The following is a 16,156-nucleotide window of genomic DNA, read 5'->3' on the forward strand; positions in this document are numbered from 1 at the left end:
TTTTAGAGGTGGGAGGTTTTAGGGCTCAGGGTGGGTGGGGGGTTTCGGTCAGGTTAGTTTTTTGTTTTTATGTACACAGGGGCCAGAGGTTTTTTTTTTTGGAGGGGGGGTTGGGTGTTGGGTTAGATTGTAAGGTTAAGAGGGGGGGGGTTCTATGACACAAAAACGCATGCCGTTTCCACATATGCCTTTACTAAGCATGCTTTTACATCAAAATACGTTGTAAAGGCATGTGTGGTAAAGGCATGCATGCAAAAGACGCGGTAGTGGTTCTGACCACATTAAGGCATGCGTGGTTCCGACATGTGTGGTTTTGTCTTCGATCCGTGAAAGGAGGACAACAGAGTCAGGGGCATCAGTCTCCAAAGGACCAGGTGAAGAAGCATGACGGACAGCTGTCAAGACGCAGACTCGTTTTGGGATACATTAGTGTCGAAATCCATCCATGTGAGAAAGAAAGCATATGGAAAACATACACATGATGAATCTTAGATGTGCATCCAAACCCGATGGTGGAAAAAGCAGTCAGATGGGGAGAAATCACGTCACACCTTGCAATTTGAAAGACTTACTCAAAGAAAAACAGCTTGCAAACATCCAAGCACAACAGTGGATGGCAGGAGTAATCTACACCAAGGCATGCTACAAACAGAGCTTTCTTAGAAATAAGGACACAGAAGTCTCCTGTGCGTGAACAAGACACATAGGACAGCATGGCCTGCTCTCCCGAGAGAGGACTACCATTTGAGTATTAATCTTAAATACTGCACAATTATGTGCTTGAGTCCAGATCCCCAAAAATAAACTTGTGGCCCATACTAGACAACTGTGGTCAGTGGACAAAAAAATCTCCTGTCCATCACAAGAGACCTCAGAAGGAGAGAGAGGGCTTTCACGCCTTAGGTTTAAGATGCTGGAGCACTGCAATAGCAAATATCCGACTGGATGGCCATGATCTCAGACTCTGCTCCAATGCCAAGATCCTCCTTTTCTGAGGATCAATAGTTACCGGACAATTTAATATCCCCCTTGAGCTTGTCATAAGCACCCAAGCAGCCACGTTACTGTTTGTAATGTGCCATATGCAACTGTTTTACATCCATCATTCCATCTCTTTCACTTGTGCATTTAATAAATAAATACGCCGCCCCAGCTGCTCCCTCAAGCACCCCCCCCCCCACACAATTTCCAATGCCTACATAATCCTACAGACCTGGTCCCTCTGGCACATTCACCCATACTACACTTGAACCTTCTACCTGTACACAACAGGCATTCCGGCGAGCATCCCCTCCCATTTCATCTGCATCCCTAGCTGATGTGGCAGACACCATCTCACTCACCACCCATCCCTTACCGTACCTCCATGATCCGCAGCCCTCCCACCGCCCGTGGCTCCCACAGGAGCCCTGATCGCATCCCTTCCTGTGACTCCTGGAGATGAACCTAGAGCTATTCCTGCTCCTCACCACCCATCCTATTCTGTACCTCCTGGACCTGCATCCCATCTACCTCCACCACATCCTGTCCCCCTCTCCTTCTCATACCAACCAGACCTACAGCTGCAGCAGGCACCGCCCCCCTCTCCACCCATCCCTTCATCTACCTCCTGAACCTGCATCCCCGGGTGCATACTTCCTCTCCATTGCATCTGCACCCTCAGAGGCTCCTACGGGCAGCCTGTCCCACAAATCTCCTTTTACCTTCTGGAGGTGCCCTCCCAACTGCTCTGCAAGCACACTTCCCTTCACCACCCCAACTCTTAAAGTACCTCCTGGATCTGCTCCCTTAGGTGCTCCCACAGGCCATCTGCCCTACAAGCCTCCTGTTAGCTGCTGGACCTGCTCTCCCAGCTGCTTCCACATGCACTCTTGTATTCATCACCTCACCTCTTCTCGTACTTCACAGATCTGCATTATTAGTGGTTCCCACAGGTCACCTGTCCCACAAGCCTCCTATTACCTCCTGGACCTGCTCTCCCAGCTGCTTCCACATGCACTCTTGTATTCATCACCTCACCTCTTCTAGTACTTCACTTATCTGCATTATTAGTGGTTCCCACAGGTCACCTGTCCCACAAGCCTCCCATTACCTCCTGGACCTTCTCTCCCAGCTGCTTCCACATGCACTCTTGTATTCATCACCTCACCTCTTCTAGTACTTCACTTATCTGCATTATTAGTGGTTCCCACAGGTCACCTGTCCCACAAGCCTCCTATTACCTCTTGGACCTGCTCTCCCAGCTGCTTCCGCATGCACTCTTGCCTTCATCACCTCACCTCTTGTGGTACTTCACAGATCTGCATCATTAGTGGTTCCCAAAGGTCACCTATCCCACAAGCCTCCCGTTACCTCCTGGATCTGCACTCCCAACTGCTCCCACATGCACTCTTGCCTTCATCACCTCACCTCTTGTGGTACTTCACAGATCTGCATCATTAGTGGTTCCCAAAGGTCACCTATCCCACAAGCCTCCCGTTACCTCATGGATCTGCACTCCCAACTGCTCCCACATGCACCCTCTCCTTCACCACCCCAACCCTTGTTGTACCTCCTGGGCCTTCCCACCCAGCTGCTCATAACATGCACTCTCTCCTTTGCTACCCCACCCCTTGTAGCTCCTAATCTGCACTCTGACCTCCACCCACATGCACTCTCAGTTTCTCCTTCGCCATCCCACCTCCCTTGTTGTACCTCCAAGATCTGCACCCTTGGAGGCTCCCACATGCATACTCTCCTTTAATGCCCAACCGCTTGTTGCACTGCCTGGATCTACTCCCTTAGGGGCTCCCACAGGCCGCCTATCTCACGAGCGTCCTGTTACATCCTGGATCTACACTGCCAGCGGCTCCCGCATGCACCCTCTTATTCACCACCCTACCCCTTGTTGTACCTCTTAGGCCTTCTGACCCAGCTGCTTCAACAGGCCACCCGTCCCAAAAGCATCTTGTTACCTCCTGAATCTGCACTCCCAGCTGCTCCCGCAAGCACTCTGGCTGGTTGTCCAATAGCTTCTGTGACTCCTTGAACCTCCGTTCCAGCTCCTCCACTTTCCGCTTCTCTTCCTGGAGCCGAGCCTTCTCCTGCAGAGACACAAGCAGATCATGGAAGCAAAAGACAAGCTCAGCTTTTCATCACACTCAAGTAACTACAGCATGATCATGGCACCCACTCCACTCAGTCAAGAGCCCTTAGGGGGCATTCTTCGAAGAAATATACTGCACATTATCATATCTTCTGAAGAAAAGCAGGGCAGCTCTTATCGGTAACCATGGGGTCAACTCATGCAAGCCTTTGCTTTCTTATCCCACCTCAAACACCTGGGATGATGGGTCAGGTCAAGTCAGCTCACCTGCTCTCGTTCAGCCTGGCACTTTCTCTCGCTGTACTGGAGCCGACACTGCAAAGCACGGATCGCCTCCTCCTCCCGGTGCATCTCCAGCTTCTCGGTTCTCAGCTCCCCCTCCAGCAGGGCCCCTTCCATCTCCATCTAAGGGCAGAGCAGACAAAAGTCTGAAAAAGGTACCAGGTCCATCTAACAATCACCCATGGGAAAGAAGCCTTGGTACTGTCCAAGGCACATCAAATGTTGCAGACAACATGGAGGTTGGCACTAAGTGATGTCAAAGATCTTTGGGTCCCTTCCCAGGGCCTTTTGATTATGAACCAATTGATTTAGGGATTTGTAGTGTTGTACTGTTTCTACCTCAATAAACTGAGTGCTCCATTTCATATGGCTTAAAAAGAGGTAGCCGAACCTGCCACTTTTGTGATCTCTGTGGCATTGGGTCCTATGGTCATTCTAGCTATATTTCAATTTTTTTTTTTTTTTTTTAGAAGGAATCTTGACAATTTTTCTGATTATTAGGGTAAAGATAATCAATTGTTTCCTTAGTTCCTTCTGTGGAACAAACTGCCTTCTAGCAGAGTCTTTACAGATTTGAACTCATATTTCAACAGTTCAAGAATGCGTAATCTAATTCTGCTAACTTGTGGTTTTCACGCCATATTTAAATCCAAACAGACAGCATGCCTCAATAAAAAAAATGCTAAAGGAAATGGAGGATACCAGATTACACTTATTTGCATGTAAAACATTATTTGCATTTTACAGACTTTGGATTTCCTGATTCAGACTACGAATCGTGGAGGTGTCTTGAAATTTCATTCACACAGTATTTTAGGTGTCAAAGGACAATCTGAGTCTTAAGGAAGTCATTTTTTTTCTCAACCCTCATACCACAAATATTGTCTCACAGATCAACCCTATCTTTCACACGAATGAGTCCCTCCGAGGTACTGTCCTGCCTGGAAACTGACAGGTGACTCAGGCCCCAACCTTGCGGCATTACCGTGGCGCCAGCCTGTTCGCGGATTTCCCATTTACCTTCTTAAGTCAGTCCTCCGACGTATTTTATGATCACTCTAGTTTTGTTGTTTTAGGTCTTCAAGAACAAAATATTAAAGCATTGAATCATGCTTGTTTCAGCCTCGTGAAGTTTCGACACTTTAGTCAGGCAGGTGGTGGTGCCTGAAATACCTGTTTGGCTGTACACGAATTGTGGTTCTCAGTGCCTCTTGCTCATCTGACACACTGAACCTACCAAACTGGGATAACGAGAAGCAGGAAACAGGAAAAGAACAGGACCTGTGAGTTCATGCATGAGGGTGGGTGAATATGAACTTGGTGACTGTCTCTACTGTATTCCAATGGAGGCTGCTGCAAACTGTGAACCACCGGAGGCAACTATTAGGCAAACTGATTAGGGGGTTGAGACCGCTGACCACAATAAGACCAGTCGATAATAACAAACATTTTGTTGACTATGTTTTATACTAAAAAGCAAATAAAGACTTGAGACAAAGAAGGTAGTATTTGAATGGGCCAAAACTAAACACCATTTAAAACATTGAATATTTACAACTGATTTCACATTAAAACAAATGCAAAAACCCACAAGCGCTGAACTGGTCAGAGTGACCTGAAGAAGGTTTTTGTAAATAAACAGCCAAAACATGTTGACATACTGTAAAACTGAGTCAGCCAGAGCATGGAGGCGCTACATAGAATGTAGTCAATTTGTTGGTTCTCTCTATGTTGTCACTGTTTTCCAAGCATTGTTTTCGTACAACTGTATTTTTTGTCGTTCCTTTGATGCATCCTAAATTTAGGAGTAGATTTTTATATTCTACAGATGCTGAATGTTTTTTATGAAACGATGGCAAGAGGTCTATAAAAATTGATTTTAATTAAAAGAGAATCTCAAATTCATGTAGTTTAAGGGCTACGCCACTGAGTTTGCAGCCAATTATATGCTCGGCTTCAGCGCTTTGCCAACATATTGTGTGATTTTTGGCGAATCACTTTATCCAAATGGTAATTTGTCTAATGTTGGCAGATCAAACACAAAGGGACAGTTCTGCCCACTGCACATCCCGGTTCCTGTAATCTGACTTTCACCGGGCCCCAAACGTCACACTCCTACGTCTAGCACCTGATGTTCAACAGACTCTTGTTACAATAAAAATGTTCTCTGTAAGGCACCCCTGGATCCTTGGAGCTAAATGTGTGCATTATTAGATACCTGAAAATATAAAAACGTGAGTCACTAAGAAAGAGACTGCCCACCTGTGAGACCTAGTCGCTTCTCAGGCCCACCATGACACGAGGATGGCCCATGCCCGGGCCCACAGGCCTTTTAGAGGCAGACAGTTTGAAAAGATGCCAATGCAGCAGGCCACCATCAGACACTGCACCCTACGGCAGGGCTTTCGCAATGCACCGGTGTATGTGAGTAGTAAGACACAAAGGACGGACAACAGGATGCAAGCACACCACCACCAGGCCTTGGGATGTCTCGGGACACGAGTCACCACCACCAGGCCTTGGGATGTCTCGGGACACGAGTCACCACCACCAGGCCTTGGGATGTCTCGGACACGAGTCACCACCACCAGGCCTTGGGATGTCTCGGGACACGAGTCACCACCACCAGGCCTTGGGATGTCTCGGGACACGAGTCACCACCACCAGGCCTTGGGATGTCTCGGGACACGAGTCACCACCACCAGGCCTTGGGATGTCTCGGACACGAGTCACCACCACCAGGCCTTGGGATGTCTCGGGACACGAGTCACCACCACCAGGCCTTGGGATGTCTCGGGAGCTGAGTCACATATCTGAGGAGTGACTGCGCAAGACTGGAGTGTCTCCCGATACAATAAAATATTGTCTCGGCTAGTCATGTCCACGTTTATAGTTTGGGAACTTAAAGTAACATAATAACATGGACGTTAATCAGGTGTTGCCCCTAAGCCATCCGTTGCGACCCCTGCCACCTTGCATGCGACCCCTGGCTGTTTGTCAGCCGTGGCAAGCGCTCTGGTGGCATGAAGTCAGTCGTGTGTGAGAAGCTCTTTATTGCACTGATGGGCTGAAGCTCTGCCTGCAGAGACAACATGATGCCCTGCAAGCTGGGATTGGGTGGAGGAAAGAACTTGTCTCACTTGTTGCTATGGTGACCCCGGACCAGGAAGCTGAGCGAATGAGCATGAAGCAAGCGCAGCACGGCTGGGCATGATTGGACAGTGACTAACTACATGTGCCGCAGCTTGCAGCACGTGTGTGTAAGTCCAAGTGTACACCTGCTGCACCCTACCCTAGCTGAGGATGTGGTGCCTGGTGTGGTATCTGTACACCGTGTTTGGGCCAGTGCTTAATTTGTAAATAAAAAGGTGCCGGTGCCCAAAGCCCTCCTCTTAAACAAGGGGCTGCTGCAACTAAATGTGCGAACACGGAATACTGAGGCAGCGGAATCCTGAAGCCATCTCGGGCCTCTTTAATCCATTTACAGCCACTCCCTGCCCCTTCAACTCAATCTTGAAGCTTTCTACTTTCTCCCTTTGTGACGCTTTTTCATTTTTCTCTTCCTCTGTCTTTCTCAAACGTGTCTTCTGCTCACAGCAAATGCTTGAGACAGAAAAATAAGCTCTGGCCCTCAAAAATAAGTGGTGCTCAGCACCAGCAACAACAAGCACAAATTAAGCACTGGTTTGGGCCAGTCAACTGGGTCCTAGGGCCGTTTATCTGGTAGCACACAAAAGTGCTACCAGCGAGGACTGTCTTGGTAAAAATTATAGGCCAGCCACCGCGCATCAGTAAACGCCACGCTGACACGGCGCAAGCTCGGAGTCGGACTCGTGCCTGCTGCGCGGGTGTTGGGTGTCAAGGCTCTAGAGTGACTGAAAAGAATCAACACTCGTTCAGGACCCGGCAGTGAGTGACTTGCTTCACTTAATGGTCACTCTCTGACTGAGTAGGGCGGTCGGACCTCGAGCGGGCCGCGGGACAGGTGAAGCTTTGCGAGCGTGAAACGGATTGAGCTGTCACAAATACTAGACTGGAGTCCTTGCGCTCCGACTTCCTTTTTGGTAGTGGTGCCAGTCGTCGTGACTCCTGTGAGCTGCGGACCCTGAAAAAACCTCTAACAGGTGCAACAAATAAAGTAAGATAAGATTATCTGTTTTTGGAGTCAACACAAAATTTTCAAATTCCTTGTTAAAGAGCACACATTTTAGGTTCAACCCTTCGAGCGGTCTGGTCATCATTTAGGTAATGTGAACAATACAATAATTGCCATTGTTTTATGTTGAACACTGCATCCCTTTAGCCACAGGATGTGCACGCTGGTCAGTGAGTGCTTCTGCACTGGCCAACAAGACATTGGCCCTCATTATGACTCCGGGGATCTCAAAGCGAGACTGCCAAAGCCGTGGGCGCCAGAAGACCGCCATAATATGAATACTGCTGGATTTTGCCACATTTAGGATGGAAATCTGGCAGTAGTCATGCTGGCGATCGAGGCGCTTGGGCGGTGCTACCACCTGCACCGCCCACCAGTAGGACGCCGCCAGCCGTAATTTGACCATACAGACGGCCTTGTGGTGTCCTGCTGGCGGGGCGCTGCTGGCGATAGCAGCACCCCTTCCTGTTCCCTGCCGGATAACCTCCTCGCCACACAAGGTAAGTCGAGCGTCCGACAGGAGTGGGGGGTGTTGTGTGTGAGTGTGTGGTGTCTGGATGTCTGTACGAATATGTGTGTGTATGCATCTGAGTGTTTTGTGTATGCGTGGTTATATGCATGCGAGTGAATGTGTGTATGAATGTTACAGTGAGTGCGTGTCTGCATGTCAGTGTGTATACGTGTAAGTATGCATGAGTGAATGCGTGTATGGAGGAGTGTGAGTGAATGCGTGTATGGAAGTAGTGGTGCATGGGTGTATTTGTGGTGCGTGTGGGTGTGTGTGCACAATTGCGGGGAGGGGGAGTGGTGGGTGATGTGATTCTAGGGGGGTTGGGGGTGCTAGGTGATTGTTTGGGGGGAGCCTTCTACCGGTGACAGTGAAGAAATTCCCAGTCACTGGTAGCCCTACCGCCTTAGTTTTCGTGGCGGTGGTACCCTGGCGGTCATGGGTGGAGCCAACCCGCCACACTCATAATGTGGCAGTACACACCGCCAGCCTATTGGCAGTGATACCACCACATTAACCCTTGTGGTCAAAACACCACTAGGTCAAAATGAGGGCCATTATCTGCCTTGAACACCAACAAGACCGGAATGGCCGTACCAGGCATCGGGCGATGGGTGGGCATTTCCCCAGGAGACTGGAAGGGTTGGGGACAGGTTTAGTTAATGTGGCCAGTTTTGTAGCAGTGTGGCCAGTTCTGTAGCAGTTTTAAAAGCACTGCAAAGTTTCTATTCAGCAATTTTCGGGCAACAATGAAAGTGTCAAGTTAACTCTCGTGATTTATTACTGTACCTGCTGGAGAGAGATGGGACTTTTGTCCAGAGGCAGTTTTCCCTTATCTAAGGTAGTGCACATGGTTAATATGCCTGAAACATACTACCTAACATGATGCCTGTAGCTGCATTTTCAATAGGATTTGAAGTATATCTGTTTATAGGGGAGTACTTTTGTATTTGTAGAGATGTTTTATCCACTATGTGTGATGTAAGTAACTAAACGTTATATGTATCACTTCCTGTAATAGCACCAAGCCAAAGGTCATGCAATGTTGCTTCCTTTGATTTCATGGGGTCCAAAGGTCACATGATCTCACTTCCTGTAATGTTACCTGGTCAAATGCTTTCCGATGTCACTTTCTGTTACATCATTGGGAGGGTCAAAGGGTAGGTTATGTCACTTTCAGCAATGTAACCAGATCAACGTTTGTGTGATGCAACTTCCTGTGATATTAGGCCGGGGGGAGGGGGGGTAACATGGCATGTGCTGTCACTTCCGCTACCCCTGACATTTATATGAATCGATGTCCATGGTAACAGCGTGCAAAGTTTTTGCCCCACCAGTGTAATTTTGTGACGTTCTATATTATTTTTTTTTTTTTTAAAGATTTCAAGGTTATCTTTCCCTGCAAGATTTTAGATTTTTCTGATTTGCATGATACATTTTTATAGAATAAGAAGATCATTTTCACTCTGATCGAATCCAGGCACTGTAAAATTATTTTCAGAATACCAAGCTGCAAGTTTGCTCATGCCAGAGCTTTTCTCTACGCAAGAGAAAGTATCTGCATACTTTTTTCTCAGTCAACTTTCTTTTCCAAAATGGCCATCCATAGGAATCGAAATTAGTTACTTTCTCCTTTATATTTATCTTATAATGAAGTGGGATGGTTGCAAAAATCAGGGTTTTCACACATAAGTGCCAAAGCAAAAATATTGTACAGAATTTACAGTGTAGCAGAGATTTCCACAGCACAGTGAGAAGAAAAAATACTGGAGTGGAGGAGGAAGGAAACTCTCAAGAAGGCAACAGTATTATGTGCAAGGTGTTTGCTCCATTGGGGTGAGTCCAGCCATGACTAACAAGTTCTCAAGCCAATGACTGAAAGATGACAGTGGAAGTATTTCAATGTTGGAAAGAAGCAGATTCAAATCCTGCTCTAAATCTACTGTTAACAATAGGTCCTTTGCAGATGTGCTGCCAAGACCCAGACCTAAAAATAAAAACCCAAAGGCACTTGGCAGCACTCCTTACACGTTTCCTGAGAGATGCTGCCTTGTCAGCCTTTTCCGGTGACAAGCAAAGATACTTGTCTTCATGTGACGCGCACGACACCAATGTCTTATCATGGCTGGCGGAAGTGATAAAGTGAGCCTATACGCTCACTTTCTGTTTACCAGTGAGGCTGCTACAGAGAACATTCTTTCCTCTACTTGCTTATTATGTGATTACCTACTAGCAATTTCTGTAAAATGCTAACTATTTATAGGTACAGTTTCTTACGGCGGGCAGGTTGCCCCACACATGGCATCTATGATGCCTTCTGCCAGTCCCAGCTCTGTATCCACCTTGGATTTTGGGGCTTTAATTTGAGGCTCTAAAACCAGAGCCTGGAAACTGGTGTTGAGTGAAAAGCCACGACTGACGGGACCAGCTGGTAGCCCCGGAAGATGCGGAGGGAGAAACAGACAAAACAGGCCAGAGATTCAGGAGTAGAACACAGTGTTGAGGAAGGTTGGTGCCAGGACTCAGGCAACAGAACCACCAAGGACCAGGCACAGAGCGTGCAAACTAAAAAGTGAAATTCACGGAGGAAAGCCCACTGTGCTGTGCGCCGCAGACAACAGCAGAACTATACCCGATCATCAGCTCGTGGTACTAGACGAGAATTATCTACTTATTGTGGTACCTTCATTTCTCAACCACTAGTCTACCACAATCTATCTAAATCTGTGTCATGATCAAATTACTAAAGAACACCAAGCTCATCACCATATAGTTATTCCAACCACCCAAATTCAATCACTCCACTTTTGCTGAGTATCAGTCTTTTATACGTCATTGTCATACCCTGGTCTTCCGAGCATACCCTGGTCTTCCGAGCATACCCTGGTCCTTGGTCTGTAGCCTAGTCCTCGGTCTTTACCAAAGTCTTCGGTCTATACCAAAGTCTGAGTGCCCCTCCAGCCTCCCACGAACATCTGACTCACATTACCCTCAATACACCATCCCTCCTATCGCCCCTGTAATTGCACACCCCGATTTGTATCCCTCCAAAATCTGCTCAGTTCTCCACCATCTACCTCATGCCCTCATCCAGCTCCCCTACCTCGATTGTCAGTTCTTTCTTCTGCTGGTTCAGCTCCTTAATCCGCTGTTCCAGGCTTGAGATCTTCGCCAATGCGTTCAGCTGCTCCTCCTGGAAGTGGGTGACCACCAGAGGTCCCCCCTTCTCAAACCCTTCTTCCTGAGGAATGAGGAGAAAGGGTATTAACAGATCATCATCCTCCATGGACGAACACATTCTACGCAGACAGAGTGACCGGATGAATCCAAGACAGCAGGACGTGACATTGTGGGAGTTGAAGTCCTGGTTCTCTTCAGTTGAACTAACCTAGATAACATACCTGAAAACAATACTTTAAAGCCCAGGCCTTGAGAAGTGGTACGTGGGTGACGGGGAGTCATCAGTAGCCCTATGCAGACAGTAACACACCAGATCAATAATTCTTGCGCAATCACTTCAGTGACTATGTGTCTGACACTGCCCCAACCCCATTGGCTCTCCTAAGAAAGACAGCCCAAAGACTGAACAGACAAGGAGCCCAGCTCCTACGGTAACAAAGTGTTCCTTTATTGAAACTGAAGTTAGGGATGCGTCAAAAAACATACACCTTTTTCAAAAACTAGTGGCCATCAGATTGCACAGTACTTTTCCAACAAAAATACACACTCTAGAAAAAAAAGGGGTGTTTTTTTTTTTTTTAAGTAGGATCTCACTTTGGCTCCTAGATAGCATTTATACAATTTTGCACACAAGATATTCCCTTTCTAAAGTTTAAACTGACATTATAATTCAAATTAACAAATGTTTTCTATCTCCCATGTAAGTAGTATCACATTACATTAATTGCAAATCTTAACTTTCCTTAATGTTTTAATTTTAATTGCAGTTTTGTTAAAACTCCTAAATAACCCTAATGGCATCTTGGGACCGTTCATTAAAACCCCTTAAAATAAAACTTTTCTGCTTTTGTAAAAAGTTGGGATTTTGGCCACTGCTCCCTGCCTATTTAACATTTCAGCTCCACCACAAAAGCGATAGTCCAGCACCAAGTGCTAAAGCACTGCCTCTCTGAACAGGAACCAAGTAAAGGACATGTTTCGGCCTTCTCGCGCCTCATCTATGAACTGCAGCGGGAGTTCTATGGCACAGAACGATCAAGACACATTGTGTCACAAAAATGTCTTCCAGTTCTAACGACGATAAAGGTTTGGCTTGGAGAATTAGACATTTAGACCACTAGAGGAAAGATGCAGATTTTTTGATCTAGCCAAAACTTGCCTATAAACTTTAGTTAATTTATAGTATAGCTCTAGGCAGAATACTCTAACCCAGTGGTTCCCAACCTTTTGACTTCTGTGGACCCCCACTTTATCATTACTAGAACCCGGGGACCCCCACTGATTCATTATTGGAATCCTGGGACCCCCCCCCCAATGAGTCATTACTGAAAGCTGGGAACCTAATCTGTTAATATTTTTAAGCAGTTGTGGACCCCCTGAAAAAGCTTCGCGGACCCCCAGGGGTCACCGGACCACAGGTTGGGAACCACTGCTCTAACCTACAGCTCCAAAATTGTGTACAAAGCACCAAATATCTCCTTTGTGATTATACATATGTGGCAAACAGAAATGAGTGGTTGACATTACCCCATTGCGTGCGCTCTCAGTGCTGCTGGCCTCTTCATCATCCGCGCTATCCGTCGCGGCCCCGGGACTGGAGCAGGCTTCGGAGGACAAAGAGTCACCCTCCTGGTCCTCAGGTGGGCTCTCGCTGCCTACCTGTGTGCTTCTTGTCCTTCTTAGGTCCTCAGCCTCTGTTGATGTGGGCCTCTCCTGCTCAGCATCACTTCTGCCAGAGGCCATGTCATCCACAGCAGAGGGGCCCGCCCACTCTACTTCGCTTTTGCCAGGTACCAAGTCATCAACGGCAGAGGACCCAACCTGTCCGACACCGTCCTGGGCAGTAGCCACATCCTGTAGTGCAGAAGTCCCTTCACGCACAGCCTGAGTTATTTTAGGGGTGACCTCTTCCACCTCCAAAGGATACATCTGCCCCTCTACAGTCCTCCCAGGAGACATGCCCGGTAGGGACAAAGGCTCGCTCAGCCAAGCTGCAGTCCTGCCAGGGGCCACGCCCTCCACCTCCAAGGGTCTAACCGGTACAGTGCCAATCCTGCCAGGGGCCACACCCTCCACCTGCAAGGGTCCCACGTGTACTGAACCAGTGGTGTCAGGGGCCACATCCTCCAAAGGTCTCACGTTTATGGTGCCAATCCTGCCAGGGGCCACATTCTTCATCTCCAAGGGTCTCACCTCTACGGTGCCAATCCTGCCAGGGGGCACGTCCTCCACCTCCAATGGTCTCACCTCTACGGTGCCAATCCTGCCAGGGGGCACGTCCTCCACCTCCAAGGGTCTCACCTCTATGGTGCGAATCCTGCCAGAAGCCACGTCCTCCACCTCCAAGGGTCTCGCCTCTACGGTGCCAATCCTGCCAGGGGCCACATCCTTAACCTCCAAGGGTCTCACATGTAAAGTGCCAATCCTGCCAGGGGCTACATCCTCCACCTCCAAGGGTTTCACCTCTACGGTGCCAATCCTGCCAGGAGTCATGCCCTCCACCTCCAGGGCTCCCACCTGCACTGTGCCAATCCTGCCAGGAGACATGTCCTCCTGAACCAATGGCCTCTCATAGGCAAAGGCCAGATATGGGGCACGCGTCTGTTCATCAAGGACGCTGCCTGGGTTTTGAACCATCATGGCTCAACTGGTCATGGCGCAGGGTCTGCGAATGCAACTGGGCCAACAGCAAAGGAGACGTCAGTGGAGAAAGCTGGCACCTCTTCCGGTAGGAACCTGAAACAGAAAGAAAAGACGGACATTAAGACATCTTGCTGCTGTACATGGCACACAACCGACCAAATGCCTGGCGTGATGGCTTATTCGAGGATCACCTGCCAAGCCCTACCCATGCTGCATGGCATTATCCGGGTAGGGGTCCTATGTGACTGCCCCTGCCCCAGCTCTTACAGCTCATCAGTGGAATATACAGAATGTGAATGACACTACCCAGCTCTGCTGGCCGGTTACAGGAGTACATGACATGTAACAGACGGGCCATCCCGTGGGCATTGTGCACGTGAGCTTGATATGCGAGTGACTCTCCCCCAGCCCTCCCGACATGTCAGAGAATCGGCATGTCTGGAACTCCCCGTCTCGCTGATAGGCCCGCCCGCCTCTCCTCATCACTGGCTCTCACGGGGACCTGCCCGGATAATGCTGGCACCAAGTCAGCTCTTTCCACTTGAGAGATTTATTGTCTGAGAGCGCTGCTTGAACTGGTACAGACCTGCCCCACGCCCACGCCAGCGCCAAGACAGGCGTCGGTGTGTCATGGCCTGGGGGCGCGCACCCACACTGGCCCATGGGCAGAGTGACAGGCCGTGGCAGGGCAGGACTGGGAACCCAAAACAGCCCTGGCACATTGTGTCAGACCAGCCCCATAGGGTGCATAGCTAGCGCCTCGGAGCACTACAATGTGCCGAGGAGGGGGTGCATAGCTACCGCCTCAGAGCACTACAATGTGCCTGGGGTGCAAAAAATAAGGGAAACATTAGCAAACACGGTGCTTTCTACAACGCATTTTTTATCATATATTGAATTGTATTGGTTGTTAGAGCATAGTAAATGACGACCTTACAGGGCACCGGGATACGGCAACCTTAGCTGGGGCTCTTCAATGATTCATAGCTCACCGTGATAGATTATGATGGTAACTTATGAGCTGCACAGTGGTAAAAAGGATCTTCGTGTCAAAAGCAGTATCCCACCGAGCACTGCACATAAAATACTGTTCTTTGCATGACACACTTTGCAGCAGGGATATTACCCCTCTGCGCTACCTTAGATGAGCCAAAATTGCCACTAGACAACTCCCATCTCTGTCCAGCAGGTAAATAAATCACCAGAAGTATCTTGGCCCTTATACTGTTACCTGAAAACTGCTGGATATACAAGGAACTCTGCAGGGCTTTTAAATCTACTAGAATGCTACAAAGCAGGTAGGTGGTAAAACAACCAAAATTAGGATGCTGTCCAGGCCCTCCAATCCCTGGGACCTTCTTGCCACAGCAGTCCATCACCATTGTGCAAGACAATACAAAAATGGATGAAAACAGACACATTCAGGGCCACAGGTGATTACCACGGGTGCATTCCATTCCATTGTTAAACAGCTTTTCTGTGCCACTATTAAAAGAAACCAGTATATTAAAATTTGTTGTAGTACCATCCAAAACTGGTAGTCCAGCGATAACTCCCTGCAAGGTCCCCTGAATGCAACCCTAGATGAATGGACCATGTTGTGCCATAGTGAGGTCCAGCTTGTGTCCTGAGTCCGGGTACACCGACATAATGCTCGGGCCCTGTTTCTGAGCGGGCGCAATTCAGAGTTAGATAGTTACAGCGCCCGGTAATTACCGAGTAATTTAAGTCCCCTCACCCTTCGTCAAACTACAAAAATCAACTCTGTTAAAATTAAACAAGGAAAAACAATCTGGCATTTATTACAAATCTATGCACCAGAATTCACGTTATTCGCCAAGAACTCAGAGTAGAGCTGTAATGTATTATATTAGTTCAGACAAAAAATATATATATAAAAAAAAAAATCTAAAAAAAAAATCAACATTTTACAGGAAAGTTTGCAGCATTTCATCGTTGGGGTTTATTTCTAAGAGGCGAAGCATCAGGCGGACTAGAACATGTCTGTTTTTTGTGCTCCTAATACCTCAGCTCTCTGTCGGCACACGCCAGTGCGCACTGAAGCCGCCCGTCTTCAGTGCCATATTCAGTTTGCCGCACTTTGGTCGATCAGTCAAAAAAAGATGAAACCAACTTAATTTTTACAATCTCATGCCACATTACTTCCCACCTACAAAGCATTAAAATGTTCACATTTCTAAATGCTTTTTTATGTACATATTCAATATTAATATGCAATTTAATTTCGTAAACATTTGCGGACGACCTGAAGTGACCCGGGTTAAGAAAGATGTGCTCTAGC

At 47.9% G+C, this 16,156-nt stretch overlaps 1 protein-coding gene across 6 annotated transcripts in view; it reads right to left on the bottom strand.

The window, feature by feature from the left end:
• PHLDB3 (pleckstrin homology like domain family B member 3) overlaps window positions 1–16,156 on the bottom strand; it is a 166,158-nt gene that overhangs the window by 102,764 nt on the left and 47,238 nt on the right. For 4 of the 6 annotated variants that reach the window (XM_069201320.1, XM_069201318.1, XM_069201316.1 and 1 more), the window contains exons 2-5: window positions 12,739–13,947; window positions 11,135–11,272; window positions 3,353–3,490; window positions 2,955–3,083 (exon numbers count right to left, since the gene is read on the bottom strand). In XM_069201320.1, coding sequence (XP_069057421.1) covers window positions 2,955–3,083; window positions 3,353–3,490; window positions 11,135–11,272; window positions 12,739–13,851 — 1,518 coding nt within the window. In that variant the 5' untranslated portion in view covers window positions 13,852–13,947. Of the gene's footprint in view, window positions 1–2,954; window positions 3,084–3,352; window positions 3,491–11,134; window positions 11,273–12,738; window positions 13,948–14,045; window positions 14,069–16,156 lie in introns of those variants that run through there. The other 2 variants (XM_069201317.1, XM_069201321.1) reach the window with 2 other exon arrangements.

Source organism: Pleurodeles waltl, chromosome 7 (genome assembly GCF_031143425.1).
Source record: "Pleurodeles waltl isolate 20211129_DDA chromosome 7, aPleWal1.hap1.20221129, whole genome shotgun sequence".
In the NCBI taxonomy this organism is placed as follows: domain Eukaryota; kingdom Metazoa; phylum Chordata; class Amphibia; order Caudata; family Salamandridae; genus Pleurodeles; species Pleurodeles waltl.